Source organism: Diplotaxodon limnothrissa, linkage group LG13 (assembly GCF_057381915.1).
Source record: "Diplotaxodon limnothrissa isolate DT_005_m linkage group LG13, D_limnothrissa_male_GT1.1, whole genome shotgun sequence".
Lineage (NCBI taxonomy): Eukaryota > Metazoa > Chordata > Actinopteri > Cichliformes > Cichlidae > Diplotaxodon > Diplotaxodon limnothrissa.
Window position 1 is genome coordinate 12,758,752 of NC_140608.1, and position 21,371 is coordinate 12,780,122.

The 21,371-nt window shown below is 41.7% G+C and overlaps 1 protein-coding gene across 4 annotated transcripts in view; it reads right to left on the bottom strand.

The window, feature by feature from the left end:
- mark1 (MAP/microtubule affinity-regulating kinase 1) overlaps window positions 1-21,371 on the bottom strand; it is a 38,822-nt gene that overhangs the window by 16,314 nt on the left and 1,137 nt on the right. For all 4 annotated transcript variants that reach the window (XM_085369235.1, XM_085369234.1, XM_085369233.1 and 1 more), the window contains exons 2-3: window positions 19,552-19,752; window positions 7,710-7,763 (exon numbers count right to left, since the gene is read on the bottom strand). In XM_085369235.1, the coding sequence (XP_085225361.1) occupies window positions 7,710-7,763; window positions 19,552-19,752 (255 nt within the window). The remainder of the gene's footprint in view (window positions 1-7,709; window positions 7,764-19,551; window positions 19,753-21,371) is intronic.

The following is a 21,371-nucleotide window of genomic DNA, read 5'->3' on the forward strand; positions in this document are numbered from 1 at the left end:
TCCCACCTCTAGTGGAGGCGGTGTTATGCCGTGAACATGTATTGCTGCTAGTGGAAGGAGGTCACTGTTGGGTCGCCGGTGTTTACTGATGATGTGACAGCTGATAGAAGTAGCAGGATGAATTCTGAACAAGTGCACAAGGCGATACTCTGTGTGCTCATTTCTGCTCATTTCGCCAAATGCTGCAAAACTGAATTAACAGCACACAACCTAAGAGTTTCTCAAGGCAAAGAAATTGGATATTCTTCAATGCCCAAGTCAGTCGCGTGATCTCAACTCAACAGAGCATGGTTTTCAGGTACTGAAGGCGAAACTGAATGCAGATCAACCCACAAACAAGCAGCATCTGAATGTGGCTGCAGTGACGGGCCCTCACAGAGGATCTCATGGGAGGAAACAGCGTTTGGTGATCTTTAGTGACTGACTGCAAAGGATTTTCATCAAACTATCAAAAACAGTCCTTATATTTAAAATTATGTTAGTTTGTCCAAATACTTGTGAGCAACTATGTATGAAAATTAAATGGTTAATAGGAAATTTTTGTTAAACATCTTTGCATTAAAGCTGAAAGTCTGCACTTCCATCACATGTTGACTGATTTCAAATTCACTGTGCAAAAACTTTTAGCATCCCTCTCATGGCTTTGTACCTAATCTGTGTGATCTATTTCTGTACTAATATGAAAACAGTTTACAGCATATTAACAGGCACAAATATAGAGTTCCTACAGACTGAGTGTATGGTGTTCACTTGTACGATGTACATGTACGATATATACACTCACGTTTATACATTAATGCAACTATTTTGAGATTGACATTTTAAAGGAATGTATGCATGCAGATTTTATAGCCTGAATTTGTTATGGGACAAAAATCTTCCTGATCCAAGTGCCTCAGAATAGCAGGCTTCTGCATGGCAAACCTTGCTCCATACTCATCAACTGCCATGTTGGCCTGAGAGGTTCCCCCGTGGTAACAAAGTCAATTAGAGTGGAAACACACTGACACAATAACCAGAAGATCTACCGCACTACACAAGAATAAAAAACACCCCCCCCCCCCAAAAAAAAAGTTAGAACCTCCGATACACATCCATCCATGCACGTGCTTTAATATCTGATGCATTGGTCAAGACAGAAAATCTGTAATATTCTGGATGAGTGATGAATTATAGAGGCAGTGCTTTATCTCAGTCTCTTATCTCTTCCCGTCTCTGCCTTGTTCCGCCTCTCTTTCTCTCTCTCTCGTTTGCGTCATTGCCCTAAAGCCCCTCACATGGGAAGCACGCGTGCAGCCACTTGGAAACAAAAATTAGAACAAATCTGAGAAGGGCAGTGGAAAACGACAACAACAAACACTGTGTCTGTCGATATAAGCTCAATAAGGATGTAGCCACCATGCAGGCTGACAGGAGATAATGAGTTAGCGGTCTTTGATCCAATCTACTATTAATATCAATAATATCTACAGATGCAGGAAGGGGGGGGGGGGTCACAGCCTGGCATAAAGCAGATTTTCAGGTAGACAAGGATTACAGAAAGAGCTACAAAAACAACAAATTTGCATCGCACACATCATTTGCAATGCGGTTGAATCTCAGTAGTCTGTGCCAGTGACCTACTTCCAGCCACCCAGAGGCACCCAGTCTCCCAAACTAGCCTTAATTACAGCAGTCCCCATACAGAAGGAGCAGATATCAGACTGGGAACACTTACAAGAACTGGCTGGACTATTTCAGTCACAGCAGCACAGCTGCTCATTCAACATGGAGATTATTGATAGGATGAGTAGTCTGGAAGCCCTCATCCCTCTAATGGGTACGTGCGTGCATGTTTAAAGTGCTCAAATATTACATAAAAAACCACATATCAGTAAATAACCATAGCTTTCTGTTTTTCCAAGAAAGACAGTGAGAGACAAAGACAAACAGACAGGCATCACTGATATTCAGGAAACAATCCCATCCTCGACTCCCAAGGTGCTAAAACCCAACAAGAAAAGGCACACATCTTTTTCAATCACTCTGCAACTATGAGCCACTCGTTATTCATAATCCACAAAACCAAAACACACTTTACTTACACCAAAACTCACTTTAACGCTTGTATAATATGTCTTATGGAACAGAAAATATTCACAAACATGTAAATCTGTGCATATCTTAGCCAGCGTTTCAGTTGTGTTATGATTCACCTCAAACACAAGTGCTGCCCGTCCAATCACCTTCCGCTCATCTGAACAAGACCAAAGCTTCGCTAGCCCATAGGCTCAACAGCGTTTCATTGGCTAATGCAGAATGGCAGGCACAAGACAGACATCAACAACACCCATTTACAAGAGCTTGACCCCATAATGAGCTTTTTGTAGAATACACAAACAGAGTCGCCGTGTATTGTTCGGAGCAGTTTCTCACACAGTCACACTCGGATATAAGAGTGAGGGTAAAGGTTGGTACTGCAGCTTTGAGCCATGTTAAAAATAATAACTAGAGAAGCTGCCAGTGTTTCTGGGGTTTAATTTACCCTCTTCATGCTCTTCAGTCTTTTACATGTCATGTGTAACAGAAGAGAACCACATGCCAATCATGCAACCTTCCATATTTCATTGGCGTCTTTTAAGCGATGAAAAAGAAAACAACTCTTATTTACAGATTACAAAGAGAAAGCGCTGGGATGATGGGATGAGCGCAGCGTTTGCTCGGAGGGGATTAGCGGAGAGGCCTATTTTAGGGCTAAAATGCCTAAAACCATGACAACGTCAACAACCCTGACCACAGATGACATGTGATGCATTTCCTGTGGCGAATCTCAGGAGGTGCTTTGGATGCTAAGCTGACCTCATTTCCTGTTGGGGCTGAAACCACCTCAAAGTCACATCAGGGCCAATGGGCCATAAAGAAAAAGAGGGGAGGTTCGCTGTAACCTCATGACTCATTTTGGCCTCTGCTAACCCCTCTTTAAAATCAAGTGATCGGGACACTGTGGGCTCACACAGATATGCTTAAGAAAATAAGTGTTAAAGTGCTGTTTGATGTGAAATAAAGCTAATTCTAATCAGAGAGGATGCTAGCTACACTAATGCATAAATGTGTGCATAATGTTGCCAAAAATGACAAAAAAAATCCCCAGAGATTCTGCCAGCTAGAGCCTTCTGCATAAACCAAATATCTTCTGCTTATGTCTCTGTGTGTCATACAGGTTTGCGTGTATGTGCATGCGTGTGGTAGTAAAAGATCTGACAGGGCGATGGTTGTGCCTACAGTGCCAGATGGTGAGCCCACAGCCTGGCTCCTCTGAGACCATAAAAAGAAATATTAGTAGCATTTTCAAGTTCAAGTTCAAGTTCAACTTTATTGTCACTTCAACCATATACAGTTTAAAAATACACAGTGAGGCGAAACAACGTTCCTCCAGGAACCAAGGTGCTACAAGACAAGTTAGTGCAAAAAAAAAAAATATATATAATATATCTAGTAATAATATTGTGCAAAAGAGCATTTACAGGTTGGTGTGTGCGATGGTTTGGTGGTGTAGGTCAGTGTGTTTGCGCTTGTGTTGGTTAGTCAGTCCAGTCTCAATGTTTTGAGGTATTTGAGTTAAGCTGAGTGATAATGTTAGTGTATGTGTGTGTGTGCGTGTTTATCAGTCAGTCCCTTTTTGCTGAGGAGACGGATGGCTTGTGGAAAAAAAGCTGTTGCACAGTCTGGATGTGCGTGCCCGAATGCTTCGGTACCTTTTTCCAGATGGCAGGAGTGTAAAGAGTGTGTGAGAGGGGTGTGTCCGATCAGCCACAATGCTGGTGGCTTTGCGAATGCAGCGTGTGGTGTAGATGTCCTCAATAGAGGGTAGAGAGACCCCGATGATCTTCTCTGCTGTTCCCACTATCCGCTGTAGGGTCTTGCGGTCTGATATGGCACAGCTCCCAAACCAGACAGTGATGCAGCCGCTCAGGATGCTCTCAATAGTTCCTCTATAGAAGGTGGTCAGGATCGGTGGTGGAAGCCGGGCCTTTCTCAGTCTTCTCAGAAAGAAGAGACGCTGTTGGGCTTTCTTGTGCAGGGAGCTGGTGTTGAGGGACCAGCCGAGGTCCTTCTCCAGGTGTACGCCCAGGAATTTGTTGACAGGCTAACATGAAAGAGTGGCAGGGAGTGTAGGAATAATGTGGCCCAATCAGGCATCTCAAACCCACACTGAAACAGAGTCAGCATGAATGGCTCAAATGTTCTCCATGTTTGCCCTGCGTACAAAAGGTCTAATCAAGTCCAGATTAGTTTTTTTTTTTTTAAATGCACTGGACAATCCTTCTCGATCCACGTATTTAGTGTTGCCTCCAGATATAGTTTACTTAGCTATGCAGACCAGCATTTTAACCATGAAAATCTACATCACACGATAATCAATTTGCTGTCCAGACAGCTGTGTAGTAAAAATACAAAAACTACTATGATACCGATGTCGAAAGGGGGGAATTTGTGTATAGCTGCTTAAATTTTGCATCTACTCATTGGTGAAGGGTCATAGAGCAGCCCAAACAGCCTCAAGCATTACAGTGAAATTAGGTCTAGACTTGTAATTTGAAGAGTGCCTTCAACAAAATCGCTTATTTTAATATACTCACTTTATTAGGTAGACACAAATTCCATTGCTCGCTAATGCAAATATGACATCATTAAATCAACTGGCAGCAACTCTGAGCATTTAGGACATTCAAACCCAGTATAAGAATGAAGAAGAAAGGTGATTTAAATGACTTTAAATGGCCAGAAGACAGGCGAAAAGCGACATTCTGTCTTGAGCTGAATGTAACAGTAATTCAAATAATCACTCGTTACAACCAAGTTGTGCAGAAGAGCATCTCTGAACGCACATGTCAGACCTTGAAGGAACTGGCTACAGCAGAAGACCACAGCAGGTTCCACTCCTGTCAGCTAAGAGCAGGAACCTGAGGGTACAATTTATACAGGCTCACCAATTAGAAGATTGGAAAAATGTTTCCTGGTCTGATGAATCTCGATATCTGCTGCAGTGTTCAGAACCTAGAGTTCAAATTTAGCATGAACAAATGCCACATATCAGTGGTGGTGTAATGGTGTGGGGGATATTTCGTTGGCACACTTTGGGGTCTTTAATACCAAATGAGCATCATTTAAACACCACAGCATAGCTGAGTATTGTTGCTGACAATGTCAATCCCTTTATGACCACAGTGTAGCCATGGTCTGATGGTCGTTTCCAGTGGGATAACGCACCATGTCACAAAGCTCAGATTTCTTGAACATGACCGTGAGTTCACTGTACTCAAAAGGTCTCCACAGTCACCAGATCTCAATCCAATAGAGCACCTTTGGGATGTGGTGGAACAGGAGATTCATGGATCCTGGATGTGTGCTATCATGTCAATACAGACTAAAATCTCTGAGGAATGTTTCCAGCAGCAGAATTAATGGTTCTGAAGACAAAAGAGGGTCCAGCCAAGCGCTAGTAACGTGTACCCAACAAAGTGACCAGGATGAATATTTTGTACACCCAGGAAACATTTAAGAGTGAATGAAAAATCTAAATATCATGACTGACTTTGGTAAGATCATGGTTTGTTTTGTTTTATTTTAATCTTAAATATTGTAAAGGTTTTCTTTTTTGGTTCTTTTTTTTTTAAAAAAACCTTAACTGTGTTTTCTTGAATTTTAATTATAACTGGACTGAAAAATAAATAAACAAACAAATGTGAACCTAACTGAAAATGCGTCAGCCTGCCAGGGTGTGACTTGGGGGATTTTAATGGAGAATAGAACAGAAACATAAAGGGAAATGCTAGATTTATTAGACGACACAATACAAACGCATCATAGAAAAAAAGAATCTCCATAATCTTGTTTTCATCATCGTTAAAAGCAAAAACCACGGCTGAAAATAAAATTAGATCTATGAAAAGCTCTGATAAAATGCGAGATTAAATTATCCACACTACATATTATAGCACAGTGGTGATTTCTCATTTTTGCACTCTCGATGCCCACTTGTTATTATTTTTCCAGCCTTTCAATTGATAATCAGCAGCAATACAAACCTCCAAAAAAACAGGAAACAGAGCAAATGACTGCAATGTTGCTTCTCTTTGGTTTTTCCAAGGCATTATTTGATCAGTCCAAGGTCGAAAGAGTGCCCAAGCAGAAAACTGTATATAAAAAGCACATGTTCCCTTTAATGTATTCGTGATGGAGCTTTTACAAGGGTAGCATAGGACACTCTGGGTCAATGAGACGATCGATTCAGTCCAGGAGACGGCTGCTGCATTACAAGACGAGCTTCTGCATTGCAGATGGCATATCTGTATACTATTACGGGAATCTACAGTATGGAGCAGAGGGCGTGAAAATATATAACTGTGTATATGCTCCAAATAAGGATACATAACAAGACTCTACAGTTGATACAAATACAGAACATTTGACATCATCTGCTAATGTGAATGCAAACGCCAATGTACTGTATGATGTAATATTAAAAACACTTTATCCCCTATATATTAAAAAAAGCTGTATAAGTGCTGCAGCTCACATATGAAAGCCCACTGAATAATTGATCAACTGGGCTGCACGGTCACGTGATACATCTGTCCTGCTACATTCAACACTACACAGCGGACAACCCAACCCATCCGGTATGAAACTCCTCATGACCCAATCTGGCAGTGTCCCAGTCAGTTTCTATGCAGAATATTAATCCACCACATACGCACAAAACAAAATGTTCATTACCCTCACTTTGTGCACAGATTAGAAACCACACAATAGGCTGCGACACAAAAGAGCTCAAACAACGAGAATTATCTCGGTCAGATTAGATGAGCGTGGAACTGAGAGCTTGAAACTCTCACAGCAACTACACACTGATTGGCTAAAGAATTGCCGTCGGATCCCATTAAGATCCAAGACAATTGCAGGAATATAATCGTGTTAGAAATGCCCTGATAGGCGAAAAACCACCGTGTTTTACAGATGCCAAAGAAGGACTTCGGCAGTGAACCAGATTTGGTCTCACAATAGCCCTTTATGATTACACTCTGCTTGATTAGGCCAGCCTTCACTCACTCACCGAGTTCACTCATCTCATCTCCATTCAGACCAACATAAGGTGGAAGCACTATTTAGAAGCTAATCGCAATTATTTTGTCATTAAGAAGCTTGTAGGGGGCAACATTTTCCCACCCTGGTGGCCTACAAAGACACCATCAAGTGTCATTTATGTAGGTGTGGTTGTTATAATTGTCCATTATCAAAATGAGTCAGTCAGTTGCTAGGTAATTTTTTCATCTTTTACAAAAACCGGAAAGTAAAAGAGCAGCAGCGCTGGTGAGCCGCGCTACGATAATGTCATGATCATGAAAAGAATTCCAGTCAGTCAGCTGCACACCTGATTTATTTTTAGACTCGCAGTAGGTGATGTTGGCAGCTCTTGCTTTCCTTCCACATGTTCTAATCTGCGATGATGACTGTATGTGTACCGGTCTGTGCATTTACTTGGATAGCTTTCTTTGTGAGGACTGGCTTAAGTTTAAAACCACTGGAGTGACGAAATTTAGGGAAAGTGAGGAGCTTTTGAGCACTCCTGGGGAGTGGGGAGAACTCGGGAAAGTCTATCGGAAAAGCCCACGAACACTGTAACCAAGACATCAATGTTACCATGTGGTCATAAAACATAAACTCACCTTCTGTAGGCTGGTTGGATTCAGCTGGGTTTTGTCTATTATCTTCACCGCCACCTAGAGAGAGAAAAGACAGGAAGACAGGGGAAGTAAAAGAAAGGGAGGGAAGGGGGGAGAGAGAGCGGGATGCAGACAGGAAAAAAATAAAAGATAACCAAGATGTCAAAGCTAATTCCAGTTTTGTATTTGTGCAGTTAAAACTTTCATTGAAATGAATTCTTATTATTTCACTATTGTGCGGTGAGGTGACTTTGTCAAAACATGTCACAGCTGAATCATCCATTCAGCCTGAACACACCTAAAAGCTTCTCTATTCAGTAATTCATTAAGACGTGAAGCATTGATTTGCAGAGATCAAAGCAGAAATACAAATTCCCTCTTGACTATGACTATACTGTGAATCAAGAGCCTTTACACACTGAGAAAGGCAACTTAAAGCAGGGAGCAAGAAAAGTTTGGGTAAATATTCTCAATTGGCAACCATGTCAGCAGTTATTTGCATCCATCTCAATAATCACCCCAAAGTGCTTGAGGAAACTGACATAGTCTCCTCACTTTGAGAGCTCAGCAGCTTTCACTGACTATCTGTGCCATACTGCAGAGTCAAAAGCGAGCCACTATATTATCTTGAGAAGTTTTAGTTTTTCATACACTGATATGTTGCCCCCACCCCTTAGCTCCCTTGTAGCACACATAAAGTCATCCTGTACTACTAAATTCTCAGGTTAAACACCATTTAATGTCTGAGCTGATTGCTCACACACAAGTCTAGAAAAGTTCACAGCTGCATGTGTGAAAAAAGTGCTATGCTAAGCTTTTTTTATATGCGTAAATAAATTAGAATGACAGTTTTTATAGCCTAACCACAGGTAATTACCATAAAATCTTTTCTTAGCCTGACTACAGAGAGCAAAGGGGTCTAAGGATCAAACTAGTAGCTGTTTGCTGACTTGATATTTGAAATCCTTCACGCGTTTTACAGCCTCCATATGTCTCTTGAGACTCTTCAACCAACTGACAGTATCAAAGCTCTTAAACATGCGTTTGTTCCTTCTTTTTGCACTGTACTTTGTACTGAATGGATGCTGTTGTCTCAATTCAGAACTGGAAAGGAGAAGCTGCTGTTGGCTTTGGTGCTAAGATAATATATTCATAAAATGCATTAATAAAGCAAACAGAAAAATATCGAATTAACATCTGTGCAGTTAAAAATTAACTTAGTCTGTCAAAGTTCCACTTTCCTGATCGAATAAACCAGTAGGTTACAGAACGCTGTGTTGTTTGCCCAACTTTATTGCACCAAATGGCGCATGTAAATGTACGTACTTTTTATTACATTGCACAAAGTTAGCATATCACACGTATGGGGACAGAGCATGAGTCCAGCTATAACTGTGAATGCTGTCCATGGCTGCAGTTTGGACTTAACCAAAAGAATCTGTATCTTGGATTTACACTAAGTAACAATACAGGAGAATTTAAAGATGCATAAACGTATTTGCTCGTCTGCCATTCTTATAGGGTTTAATGTGATTTCAGCCCACCCTTAGCAGCAATAAAAACTTCAACTCTTCTGGGAAGATTTTCCACAAGGTTTAGGAGTGTTTCTGGGAATATTTGATCATTCTTCCAGAAGTGCATTTGTGAGATCAAACACTGATGTTGGACGAGAAACAACCCCACTAGGGCTGAACGATATATCGCATTTGCGATAATATCGCGACATGATCAAGTGCAATTTTCTAACCGCAAAGGCTGCGATTATACTCTGGACATGTCCAAATTCATGGGCTGCATCCTCCTGAGGCCGCATTTGTAGACCGATTACGTCACAGCGACGCGCCGAAGGCTGTCCAAATTACTACCATATCCCAGAATTCATAGCGCGGCCCAGCCAAACTCCAGTTTCCAGCAATGGCGGCCGCTACTAAGTTTTAAAATTACTCATACTAATCTTTCAGGGTCACAAAATAAACTTTTAACATATTTTCAGGCGAGAAAGTAGTTGTGTAAACATCAAATATCTGCTCGGTTTATCAAGATATCCCATATTTGCAAAAGTGCTTCGACGTTTTCAGAGGCGTCTGCTACCCACCAGCTCAACAGCTAGCCGGGAGCTCGAGGGTTACTGATGCGGCCGAGAACGGCACAACTCCCGGCACATCATTTTCAGATCACCGCGGAGTTTCGCTGCTCGGGTTAACACTGGGATTTCCAGGCTTCTACCGTTCTACCTTTAAAAGCCGGAGAGCAGTCAAATGCTGGAAGTGGAAGCTAAATTGGCTAGTCATTCATATGTATATTAGGTCGTTACCTAGGAATTCTGGAGGGAGGGGAGTGGGGGTGAGTGATTGAGGGGGTGGGGGAGTGGAGTGTTTCAGTTTGCCATCTTAGGGAGAAATCAACACATGTCCTTTGTATGTCCTTTGTTGCTGACATTTATTGATGAAAACAGTACAAAAAACCAACCATTTGTACACATATTTACAAATAATGATAAAAAGTGAGTGAGTACATTTCAACATTTTCAGCAATCACTCACAATCCTGGCACTGCCACGGTATCTGTCGTCTGCATTTACCACATGTGTACCTGTAGCAGTGAACACATCGCACAGTGGCCTGATTTTTTTTGCATCTGTGTTCGACCTGACACGTGGCCCTTTTTCCAGGGCTCGGTGTGGAGGGTTGTGTCCGAAGCAACTGATCTTTTCTTGCCTTCTTCGCAGCTACATGAGAGCGAGCCAACTCCCTTGCAAGCTCCACCAATGAACATGCTCCATTTGCTGTGCATGTTGAATAGTCCATTCTTGAATGCTATGAAGCATGTCAAGAGTGATGAAACACAGGAAGCTCTGAAGGCGACTCGAGATACTTCTCCTGGCCTTAGCCGTTGGCTCTCCATCTGCAGTGTACGGTTCTATTGGGGTGAAAGGGAGACGGCACAGCAAACGGAGCATGTTCATTGGTTCATGGACCTCCCTGAACTAATGGCATTTATTGCAATTGTCATCTTGCGGGGGGTTTACAGGGTTCCATCGGTAAATGACTGCTGGTCAGCAAACCTGGGAAACCCACAGATAATTGGAACTATGGCACGAAACCGCTTCCAAGACATCATGCAACACCTACGCTTTGATGACAAGTCCACCCACAGTGATCGAGCAAAGACTGATAAGTTCGCTGCAATTTCCAGTGTGTGGGGATCATTTGTCACCAACTGCATCACGTGCTACAACCCTGGTCTACATATCACCGTTGATGAACAGCTTTTCCCATCAAAGACTCGGTGCTGTTTCCTGCAGTATATTGCAAGTAAACCGGACAAGTTTGGGATCAAGTTTTGGGTGGCCTGCGACCTAAAATCCAAGTACATTTGCAATGTCTTCCCATATCTTGGCAAGGACCCCAATCGTCCCACTGGGGAGAGACTTTCTGAAAATGTAGTAATGAGGCTGATGGAACCATTCCTAGACAAGGGCAGAAATGTTACCACGGACAATTTCTTCACATCGCTTTCACTTGCGCAAAAACTTCTTGGATGGAAAACCACCATCCTCGGCACAGTCAACAAGATTCGCAGGGAAATTCCTCAATCCACTAGACAGACAGATCGCAATGAATTCACCACTCAGGTATGTTGCAGGTCTTTTGTGGTTCTATGTTTATGTGTTTCATTGTGTGTAAAAGGGCTATGGAAATAACAATTTATCTTATTTCTTAGGTGTTTTCAACCTCTGCTGCCACGCTGACGGCGTATGCGGCCAAACGGAAGAAGACAGTCTATATTCTTAGCAGCATGCACAGCGTGGTTCAGACTGATAACACTACCAAAAGGAAGCCAAACACTGTCACCCTTTACAACAAAACAAAGTGTGGCGTGGATGTGATGGACCAGATGGTTCGGGAGTACACTGTCCGCAAAGGAACACGGCGCTGGCCAGTCGCCGTGTTTTATAACATGATTGACATGGCAGCACTGAATGCACATGTGCTGTATCAAGCATGCACCGGGACGAAGGAAAGACGGGTGGACTTCCTGGTGGAGCTTGCAAGGGAGTTGGCTCGCTCTCATGTAGCTGCGAAGAAGGCAAGAAAAGATCAGTTGCTTCGGACACAACCCTCCACACCGAGCCCTGGAAAAAGGGCCACGTGTCAGGTCAAACACAGATGCAAAAAAAATCAGGCCACTGTGCGATGTGTTCACTGCTACAGGTACACATGTGGTAAATGCAGACGACAGATACCGTGGCAGTGCCAGGATTGTGAGTGATTGCTGAAAATGTTGAAATGTACTCACTCACTTTTTATCATTATTTGTAAATATGTGTACAAATGGTTGGTTTTTTGTACTGTTTTCATCAATAAATGTCAGCAACAAAGGACATACAAAGGACATGTGTTGATTTCTCCCTAAGATGGCAAACTGAAACACTCCACTCCCCCACCCCCTCAATCACTCACCCCCACTCCCCTCCCTCCAGAATTCCTAGGTAACGACCTAATATACATATGAATGACTCCAGCATTTGACTGACTGCTCTCCGGCTTTTAAAGGTAGAAACGCAAAATGATGACTCCGCGGGGGTCTAAGGTAGAAAACCAAAATGACTGCTCTCCGGGGGTCTAAGTTTAAACGTAATATATAAGTCACTTAGACAACCTAAAAATGTTATTGTTGGGCTTTTTTCAGTGTTTTGTTTGTTCGTGAGTAAATCGGTTTGGCTGAGATTAAAGTTATTAGATTAGATAAAATAAAACTTTATTAATCCCCCGGGTGGGTTCCTCCTTGGTTTTCACACAGCTGACTAAACGTCAAACAGAAAACTTATTAAACAGAAGTATGAGACAGTCGAGAATTTACACCAGTGTCTGGTTATATTTTAGATAGCAAGAAGCAGACGGCCGAGTTTATTAAACTCCACCGAGACAGCGGTGACGCTAATCAGAAGGCTAGACCGTCCAATTTCACGCCTTTAAATTTTAAAGGCGTGTTTGTGTGTGTGTTTATACAATTGCTATTATGTTTGCACTTTATGTGTAATGTTACTGACTGCAGAGATCAGTAAGATGTGTGTATTTTTTATTTATTAGTTTTATTTATTTAATATTATTTTTTAATTGAATGACTGTCTAGTAGTTCACAGATGTCGAAAAACTGAGTGTGGTAAAGCCACTGATTTTTTTTTATGTATATTTCTGCAATCTGCACATTGTACTGACTTTCATTTTAATGTTTACACCAGGGTTCCTTGTCAGCACTTTATGCTCAGATGTTTGTAAGCTAAAAATAAACTATTGTGTATGTTCAAATATACTGTTGTGATTGAAGAAGTTAAATAAAAATGTCAGTCATCAATTCATGCATCACCTCATGTCATCATAACAGAGGTCTGTCTTCCAGGAAAGAACAGTTTAAAATTAATGTAATATAGTATTGGCCATACTATATGATGTATTGCTTGTCTTTGTTTAATAATACAGAAGACAAAGACCTTAAAAAATAATCGCATATCGCATCGCAATCGCAATATTGGGGGAAAAAAATCGCAATTAGATTATTTTCCATAATCGTTCAGCCCTAAACCCCACATCATAATTCCATCTCCACCAAAACTTAACACTTGGCACAACGCAGTCAGAACAGTACCATTCTCCTGGGAACCCCCAAACACAAACTCATCCATTTGATTGTCATATGAACAAGCATGATTTGTCACTCTAGAGAAAAGGTTTCCAATGCTCTAGAGTCCAGTGATGGCATGCTTTACACCACACCAAAACTTTGCATTCTGATGGAAAGCTTGGCTGCAGCTGCTGGGCCATTGAAACTCTTCATACAAAAATCTCCATGTGCAGTTCTTAAACTACTTTATCTTTAATAGCAAGGTCATCTCATGGCTGGACTTCTTCCACAGGTGGCATCGTATCACGGTACCATGCTGGAATTTACTGAGCTCCTGAGAGCAATTCATTCTTTCACAAATGTTTGCAGAAGCAGCCTGCAAACATGAGACAGGCGATTTTATTCACCTGTGGCTATGGAAGTGAATAACTTCTGGAAATATAGTGAATGTATCACACAGTGACAAAGCCCTAGGTTTTAACATTTTGTTGGGTATAGGAGTTGCACGACTCATCTCAAATCAAGTGATTTATACAACATTATTGTAGGATGTGTCCCCCCCCACACTCTACCCCCAGGGAGCTGTGCCTTAACCATGATCTCCAATCATAACCATGTCTAACATTAGAAGTATCATAGGAGCGGATCTTGAAGAGATTTTGTCATCATCTATGTTCATCTGCTGAATTACATTCTAGCACAAAGATTGTAACCTCTGTAGAAGACACACTGATAACATTAAAGATGAATAATATCACAAAAACATACATTTTTTCTAAAGCATTACTGTGCCTCTGGCCTTATAAGAGCTTAATAAGCATGCTTCAGTGGATGCAGGCTGTTGGTAAGCCTGGTAAGGGGGGAAACCAGCAAGCAGATGCTGAGTCATGGTGATGAGAATACAGGTTATTCATCTAAAACCACTTTCCCTAAGAACTATGGCACAAATTGTTTTGTAATTTAATTTGATACAACCCCAGAAGCCAAACTTGATAATAACACCAAGAAACAGTCTAACAGGGAGAGGATGGAGCAAAGTGAAAGACTGCAGAAAGGCCTACTATGTGTAGAAAAACACAGTATGCAGGTGGTGTCTATTTGTAGCCCTTCTTAGGTGGGCAGGTGCACAGACAGACTCCCTTCCTCTCTGCTTCCTCCTGTCACGGACGAAGCTCAGGTTTAGGCATGTATTTGCGTGTCTGCTGATGTACAGTACGCCTACAGGTGTTGGAACGGTCCTCATGTGTCACTCTGCTGCATCAACTTCCACTATTCCCTTTGCATGAGTCAGTGAGATTCATTTAATTTCCTCGACACGATGCCGGGCAAATATTTTCATTTTTGTTAGCAGACAGAGATTTGATGAATGAGTGGACGGCACAAAAATCATACACAAGGCCTCTGTGTGCATGTGGGTGCGTGTGTGTTCACGCTAATGGATTTGAGGGTAAATAATTCAGTTTCACAGTGACAGAAGGGCACTGTGCATCAGTGTTAATTATTCAGCCCAGTCGTAACACAGGGGCCATATGCTCTTCACAGTATGCAGGACTTGTGATCGTGTGTGAATATTTAGACAGCGAGGACACAAAGGGGAAACTTTGCATCGCTCGTGTGCTCGAGTGCTTTGCGCGTTTCCTCTACACTCTGATTTCCCTTTAGGCTCTGTTATCAAAACCACAGAATCATGATATCTGTGTGCTAAAGGGAAGTATTTTAGCATTGTATAAGGTCATATGCGATGAAAAGAAAGGCATGACTGTAATACAGGGAGCAGGGCTGATGTATGAAATGTACGACAACAAAAGTTATTTTCACGTCACATCTATGCAAATAAGTGCTCTGAATGTTGTATGCATATTTGCTTCTACACACTTCTATGCACTCTAAAACAAGAAGCACAGTTTATACCATACTTGCCATATAAGTGCTAATGAGTATGTCCATATTTTCAGTGCTTTGTTTTCCTCGTTTCTATATTTAGCTCTCCAAGTAAATTTGCTCTCTGCGGAGACTAAGAGGATATTGAGAGCTTCTAAGAACAAGGGTCAAATTCCTTCCATGTGTCAGCAAGAAAGCTGCAACATAGACTGAAAAAGATAAACAGATCAACAGATAATTTGATTGATTTGTTATTTACGTTAAAACTATTTGTAAACATAATTCAGAATTAATGGAAAGTGACCATTTACTCTAAACCTAATGCCTTAAAAGCATTAAATTACCATGACATTCATGCTCATATGTAAACTTGATGGATGTAGCCTCCAGGTCTGTGAAGCAGTCCTAATGGCCAGATGGTGACTCTTCGTGGTAGAAAAAGTCATCTATGGTATACAAGAGTCTGAGAAAACAATTCTGCTTCTCACTTAAGTTTTTGCCTCAGGCAAGCAGTTTATAGCCTCAACAGATAGTTTCAAATCTTCTTCATTGCAGAAAAATTTGGTCATTTTGTAACTTACTGTCCTGTTTACTGTGAAATAGGCATGTCTACCTTGTGAGTGTGCAATACAATTATCAGAATGAGTTAACCAAGCTAGCTAATGCTAACATTCGCTAACGAGTTCTGCTCTCTCATCCAGTTTTCAAAGACTGCAACAGAGAAAGCGACAAACCCAAGGCTTCAAACTTGGACAATAAAAGACAGGGTTCAACACTGGCTGCAAGTATATTTTATGTACAATCTATATCTGATTGGTTTCCCCCAATATTGCCACTATATGTATGATAAAACCACACTAATAATAAATTATATCAATCCCAGGTCACCAATAGGTGGACTGTGGATTTTGATGGACAGTTTCTATTTTACTCTCTCGTATTTACAGTAAAGGTATTTTTCATCTGTGCTGCCTTTTCCTTTGTGATGGTCAATTTATGCACACAGGAAACACACAGAAAGAAACGGAGGGTTAAAGCTGAGATGGGTTTACACGTAAAATGTGGTTAAAGAAAACGAAGCAAAGAAGAAAGTCAAACTACACTTTTTAACATTTTAAATTGAGCACTTTATTTAAAGACATTTGAATTCAAAAGTTATTTTACTTGAAACGAGAAAATGACATTCTGTCATTATTATATTATTAGACTGCACGCCAGTTCATTAAAAAAAAAAAAAGAATAATAAACATTGTTGAAATAATGTTGAACGTTTTTAAGCTACTTAAAAATAAAACGTACTGGACTGTAATGTTTGTTTGAGGGAGTTTTAACTGGACCTCCTTAAATTTTAATTAAATACCCCTGATATAGAAAAGTCATGACATTATAGGACTACGTCTTAATTTCAGTTAAGTTTACAAATAATGTTGTCCGCTGAGTAAGTTCATAGGGGCGTATGGTAGAGGCAAATGTTACCATTAGTATAGCTCAGCATGCGTGTGAATTGACGTGCGTGTTCGTTTGGGCAGACAGAGGACACTCTGTCACGTGGAAGTGAGTCTGTGCAACCTCCTTTTTGGTTCACAGGACCTTTTGTTGTTTTTCTACACAGTTAAACCTCTGTTTATCACATCTGGAAAATCTATGTCAGTAAGTGTCTTTCTAGGTTCCTGCTACGATAACATTCGTTTTAGTGGGTCATGTTCTTTCCACCTGTTTTCTCCCTTACTCTGATCCATGTCTTTGCATTCTGATGAGCCAGCAAAGGCTCTCAGGCACACAAAGTGGCGCCTGACCTTCTCGGCAAACAGTGGGTAGCACACTCAATGTGTCTGTTTTACACTTGCATTAAAGGACACAGAACAGATCAAACTGTTACCGGTTAGACCTGAGAGAATATTTATTCCCTGGGCACTCAATACCGATATGACCTGATGCTTTTTAAAACTCAGAGGATTAAAAGATGCAAGTGGCTAAGACAGACATGAGAAGGACCTCCGAGGTGGATCGGGGCTGTCAGTGAGCCCTGCGGGTCCTACTGAGTGAAAGACAGTGAGCAGATCGCAGGTCATCATTTTCTCCTTAGAGAAACAGGAGCTTTAATTACAACACATCAAAGCAGGGCATCTATCACTCTGACAAGGCAGCAGTGTATGACTGTGAGTGGGTGAAAGGGAGCGAGAGGTTGTCCTCACTGGGAAAGCTAACATGGTCAAGTACAACATTGTCATGACAGGAGATAATTCGTTCATCTGACAGCCAGAACACGGCCGAAAACTGGGTCTGACTGCAAGTAGATCAATGCCTTATCAACTAATTCATGTATAATCATTTTGAGTTGATAAATAAATAGCGATACCATCATTCTGTCACGTTGTGGTTTCTATGCGGCGAGGCATAACTTGAAAAAGATGCAAATAATTCAGCCGTGAAGCTGAAATATTTTTCTTTTAAGTGAGCCTTCTTGCATTGTTACCAGAACTGAAACTATAAATGAAAAGGTCACTCAGAGTATTTAGTACAGTATGGCTTTGTTGGTTTCCTGTAAGGGTGAATTAAATATATTCATGTTTTAAATAGGTCGAATAAAACAAGAACACTCCTAAATAGGGATCTGAACTTAAATCAACCAACAATGAAAGAAAACTGCAGTCTTAATTGTTAACATGGAGCAATGAAAGAGTCGGCCACAGAGGGCCACAGAGTTTCTTAATCTTTGAATTCAGGTGTTTTCCCATCGCCGCAGGTGCCTTTACAAGCATTTATGAAAGAATGGGTTGTTCCAAAGAGCTCACTGAATTTGATCGTAATATTGTAATAGGATACCACTGTTGGAACAAGTCAGTTCATGAACCTTCTTACCTCCAAGATATTCAACATTTAACTCAGAGTGGTACTATTGCAAGGGGTTGAGGAACCGCTCATTTAAAGTTACAGAGCGTGGTTGCCGAGTGCTGATGCACATGGTGTGTAAAAGTTACCAAAGATTTGCTGACTCGGTGACTGCAGAGCTTCAAACCCCCTGTGACATTAATATCAGCACAAACAGTTTGTGCCAGGAGCTAACGCTGACTCCTTAATCCTAACTTTTGATTTTGTTCAACATTTTTTATGCACAAACTTTAAAAGTGTTAGAGGGGGTCGAGTTTGGTGGCTTCTAGATCATGTTTCTGCATTTTGCAGATAGGTTGGGTTCGTCATACAACGACCTCCAGCTTGCCCTGGGTTCCAAGTTATAGTTCAAGTGTAAGACCATGAGTCACAGTCAGAAAAGGGTGCCCACTCTAGATTGGGAATGAGTTGCTGGCCAAAAGTGGAGGATTTTAAGTATCTTGGGGGGGTCTTGTTCAATAATAAGGGTGAGCAGAGCGGGAGATTAACAGGTGTTGGTACTGTGCCCACTTGGATGTGCACGCTATACTGGTGTGTCATGTTGAAGAGAGAGCTGAATGTGAAAGTGGAGCCGTTGATCTACGTTCCTGCCTTCACCTGTGGGAACAAGCTCTGGGTGGTGATGGAACAAATGAGACTGTGAATAGAAGTGAAATGGGCCTCCTCCATGAAGGGTGGCTGGGCTCACCTTAGAGACAGGGTGAGGAGCTCGGTCATTTGGAAGGAACTCAAAGTACAGTTGCTCTGAGAAAAAAGCAGCGGGTTGAAGCTTCAGGCTTCTGACCAGGATGGGCATATCCTACTGGGAGGATTCCCTGGTGCAGTTTCAGGACGTGCTGGAGAGATTACACATTTTGGCTGACTTGGGAACACCTTGGTGTCCCCCCAGAACAGCTGGAGGAGGTGGCCTGAGAGAGGGAAGTCTGAGTGTCCCTGATTAGACTGCAGCTCAAATGACCCAGCAGTAGCAATTTGTGTTAAATAACTAATAATATTATTACTCATTTTATTCCAGCTTAGCATCTGTTTATTGTTGTGGTAGTTTGTCCTTTTTCCGTTCTCACCTTTACCGTTCATGCACCGCAACAAAACAGAAAAAAGGCAGGTGGAGGTCATGATAACAAAAATCTGAGTCGATGACAACTCATGAACTACAAACCTACTGCACAGAGTCTTGCAGAGAAAGAATCACCGACTGAGCTTTTCAGTCAACTTAGTGAGCACAGCTTAGTCACAAACTACTTAAAACAGAGAAGTTGTTGGTGTAGCAGATTTAAAATACCTTAAACTTCTGATCCTTTGCTGTTAGGTGTCCTTTTAGCAAATAATGCACTGCTGCTGATCAATATCCCATATAAATATTGGATCAGTGCATCACTATATTATATAACACAAATAAAACGCACAGTATAAACGTTATAAAGCAAAGATTAAAAATTTGTCGCACCTCTCGTCCAGTCAGGACATGTCGTGCCAGCTTCACTTTGGCAAAATTCCCCTTCCCAATGGTTTTGAGGAGGCGGTAATTGCCAATGTGAGGGTGCTCCTCTGTGGAGGTGAAAGAGTTGCGGCATCGTGGCAGGCTGTGACGACTCGCGGACTTTGTTGGGGGGGCTTGGGGTTCAACAAAGCCGTCCACCGAAGAGTGCTGCAGGGAAAAAAAGTGGAGATCAGCAACATCCTTTGATTTACACAGACACCAATATTATTTAAGTAGTTTTGTGGCACATTTCCAAACTGATCATTTTGCTATACAGGCAAAACATACAGAAGCAATGCAGTACTGTTAAAGCTGAACTTTGAAAGAGTAGCTTTGCCCCAATTCCAGAGTTGGTTTCACAATGAGGATCTATACAGAAGTATTTGGGGGAGAATCAAAATCTCGGTGCTTTAACGCCTTAACCTAATGACCCTATCATTCACAGTGTAAGAGTCAATATCAGAAGAAACTGAACTTCAGACTGTGTGTCTTTGACAAAACCAGCAAAAAAAGTGTAACACACAGGCACATTTTGTGATAACAATGTTGCTGGTTCCACAGTCAAAACCAATAACAAGCGTCTCTGTGATACAGCATGTGAAGGTGAATTAGGAACAGCTTGCTATAAGTACTATGCTGGCACAGGCTATATGCAGTCTCCTCTGGTCCTCTCCTCTACAACAGCTGCTAATGTCAGTCCAGGTCAGAGATCCCATGATCCTCTGCTCCTGAGCACCACACCCAGCCAGAGAATAAAGCCTTGGTCTGGTTACCCGGGCTCCCCTGCTCCCATTTCACTGGGGAAACGCTACACCCTGCTGTGTGCGCAACACCTCAGCTAGCCTCACTGAGGGAGTGCTATGATGCATGTGTACATTTCACAGCATAAATTTATATTAAATCCCGACAAAGTCAGATGGTTTTGTTTGTAATGCCTCTTTTAGATCAGAGAAATGTGCATGTGTTGTTTTTGCAGCGGGTAAATGCCACACTAGTGCCTTTCAAGTCAATTTTAGATCGCACCTGTAATGAGGCCAGTTTGACCTTCAGCCACACAACTGTGTACACACACACACACACACACACACACACTTGGCTTAGGTTCTCTAAATCAGCAGTGGAATATTTGGACAGGCAAATGACTCTGGGCTCTTGTGATTGATTAATGCACAAAATTTGTTTCACTTGTCCATCCATTGATCCCAGACACTGAGATGATGTCTTCAGGGGGGCAAACATGAGGCATAACACACCTGTGCACATACACACACACATTAATAAAAAAAGATGAAGAAGAAAGCCAGAAGAGAGCTACTTCTGTTTTGCTGCACTTAAAGCCACTTGTCTTTCTGAGTAATAAGCTGTTATGCAATGCAGTTCAGCTGCAAGTGGGCCCTGGGGCTGCGTGCTGGAGTCGAACAGAGGGAGCCTGGGCTGGCTGGCTACTGCCAGTGATGCTGAGGCAGTGCTTTAATAGCCACCCAGAAGTCTGTGTCTGTGTCTGAGAGTGCAGCATTAGACAGACAGTTACATTAGCACTCCTATGAGCTGATGCATTACTGAACACTGGCAGATCATTGTTCAGTAATGTATCGGACAATGAGAGCGAGAGAGGACCGATGTCTTCATGTAAAAGTTAACAATAGGGTTTGTTAAGTTATGCAACTTTGCTGAAGAGGAAATGCATTTTCTCACTTGAATTTTAACCACCTCAACATGACAACCCGGGCAAACACGTGCTCAGAAATATAGAGGCAAAATAAAAGCCCTCTCTGTAAGTCTATGAA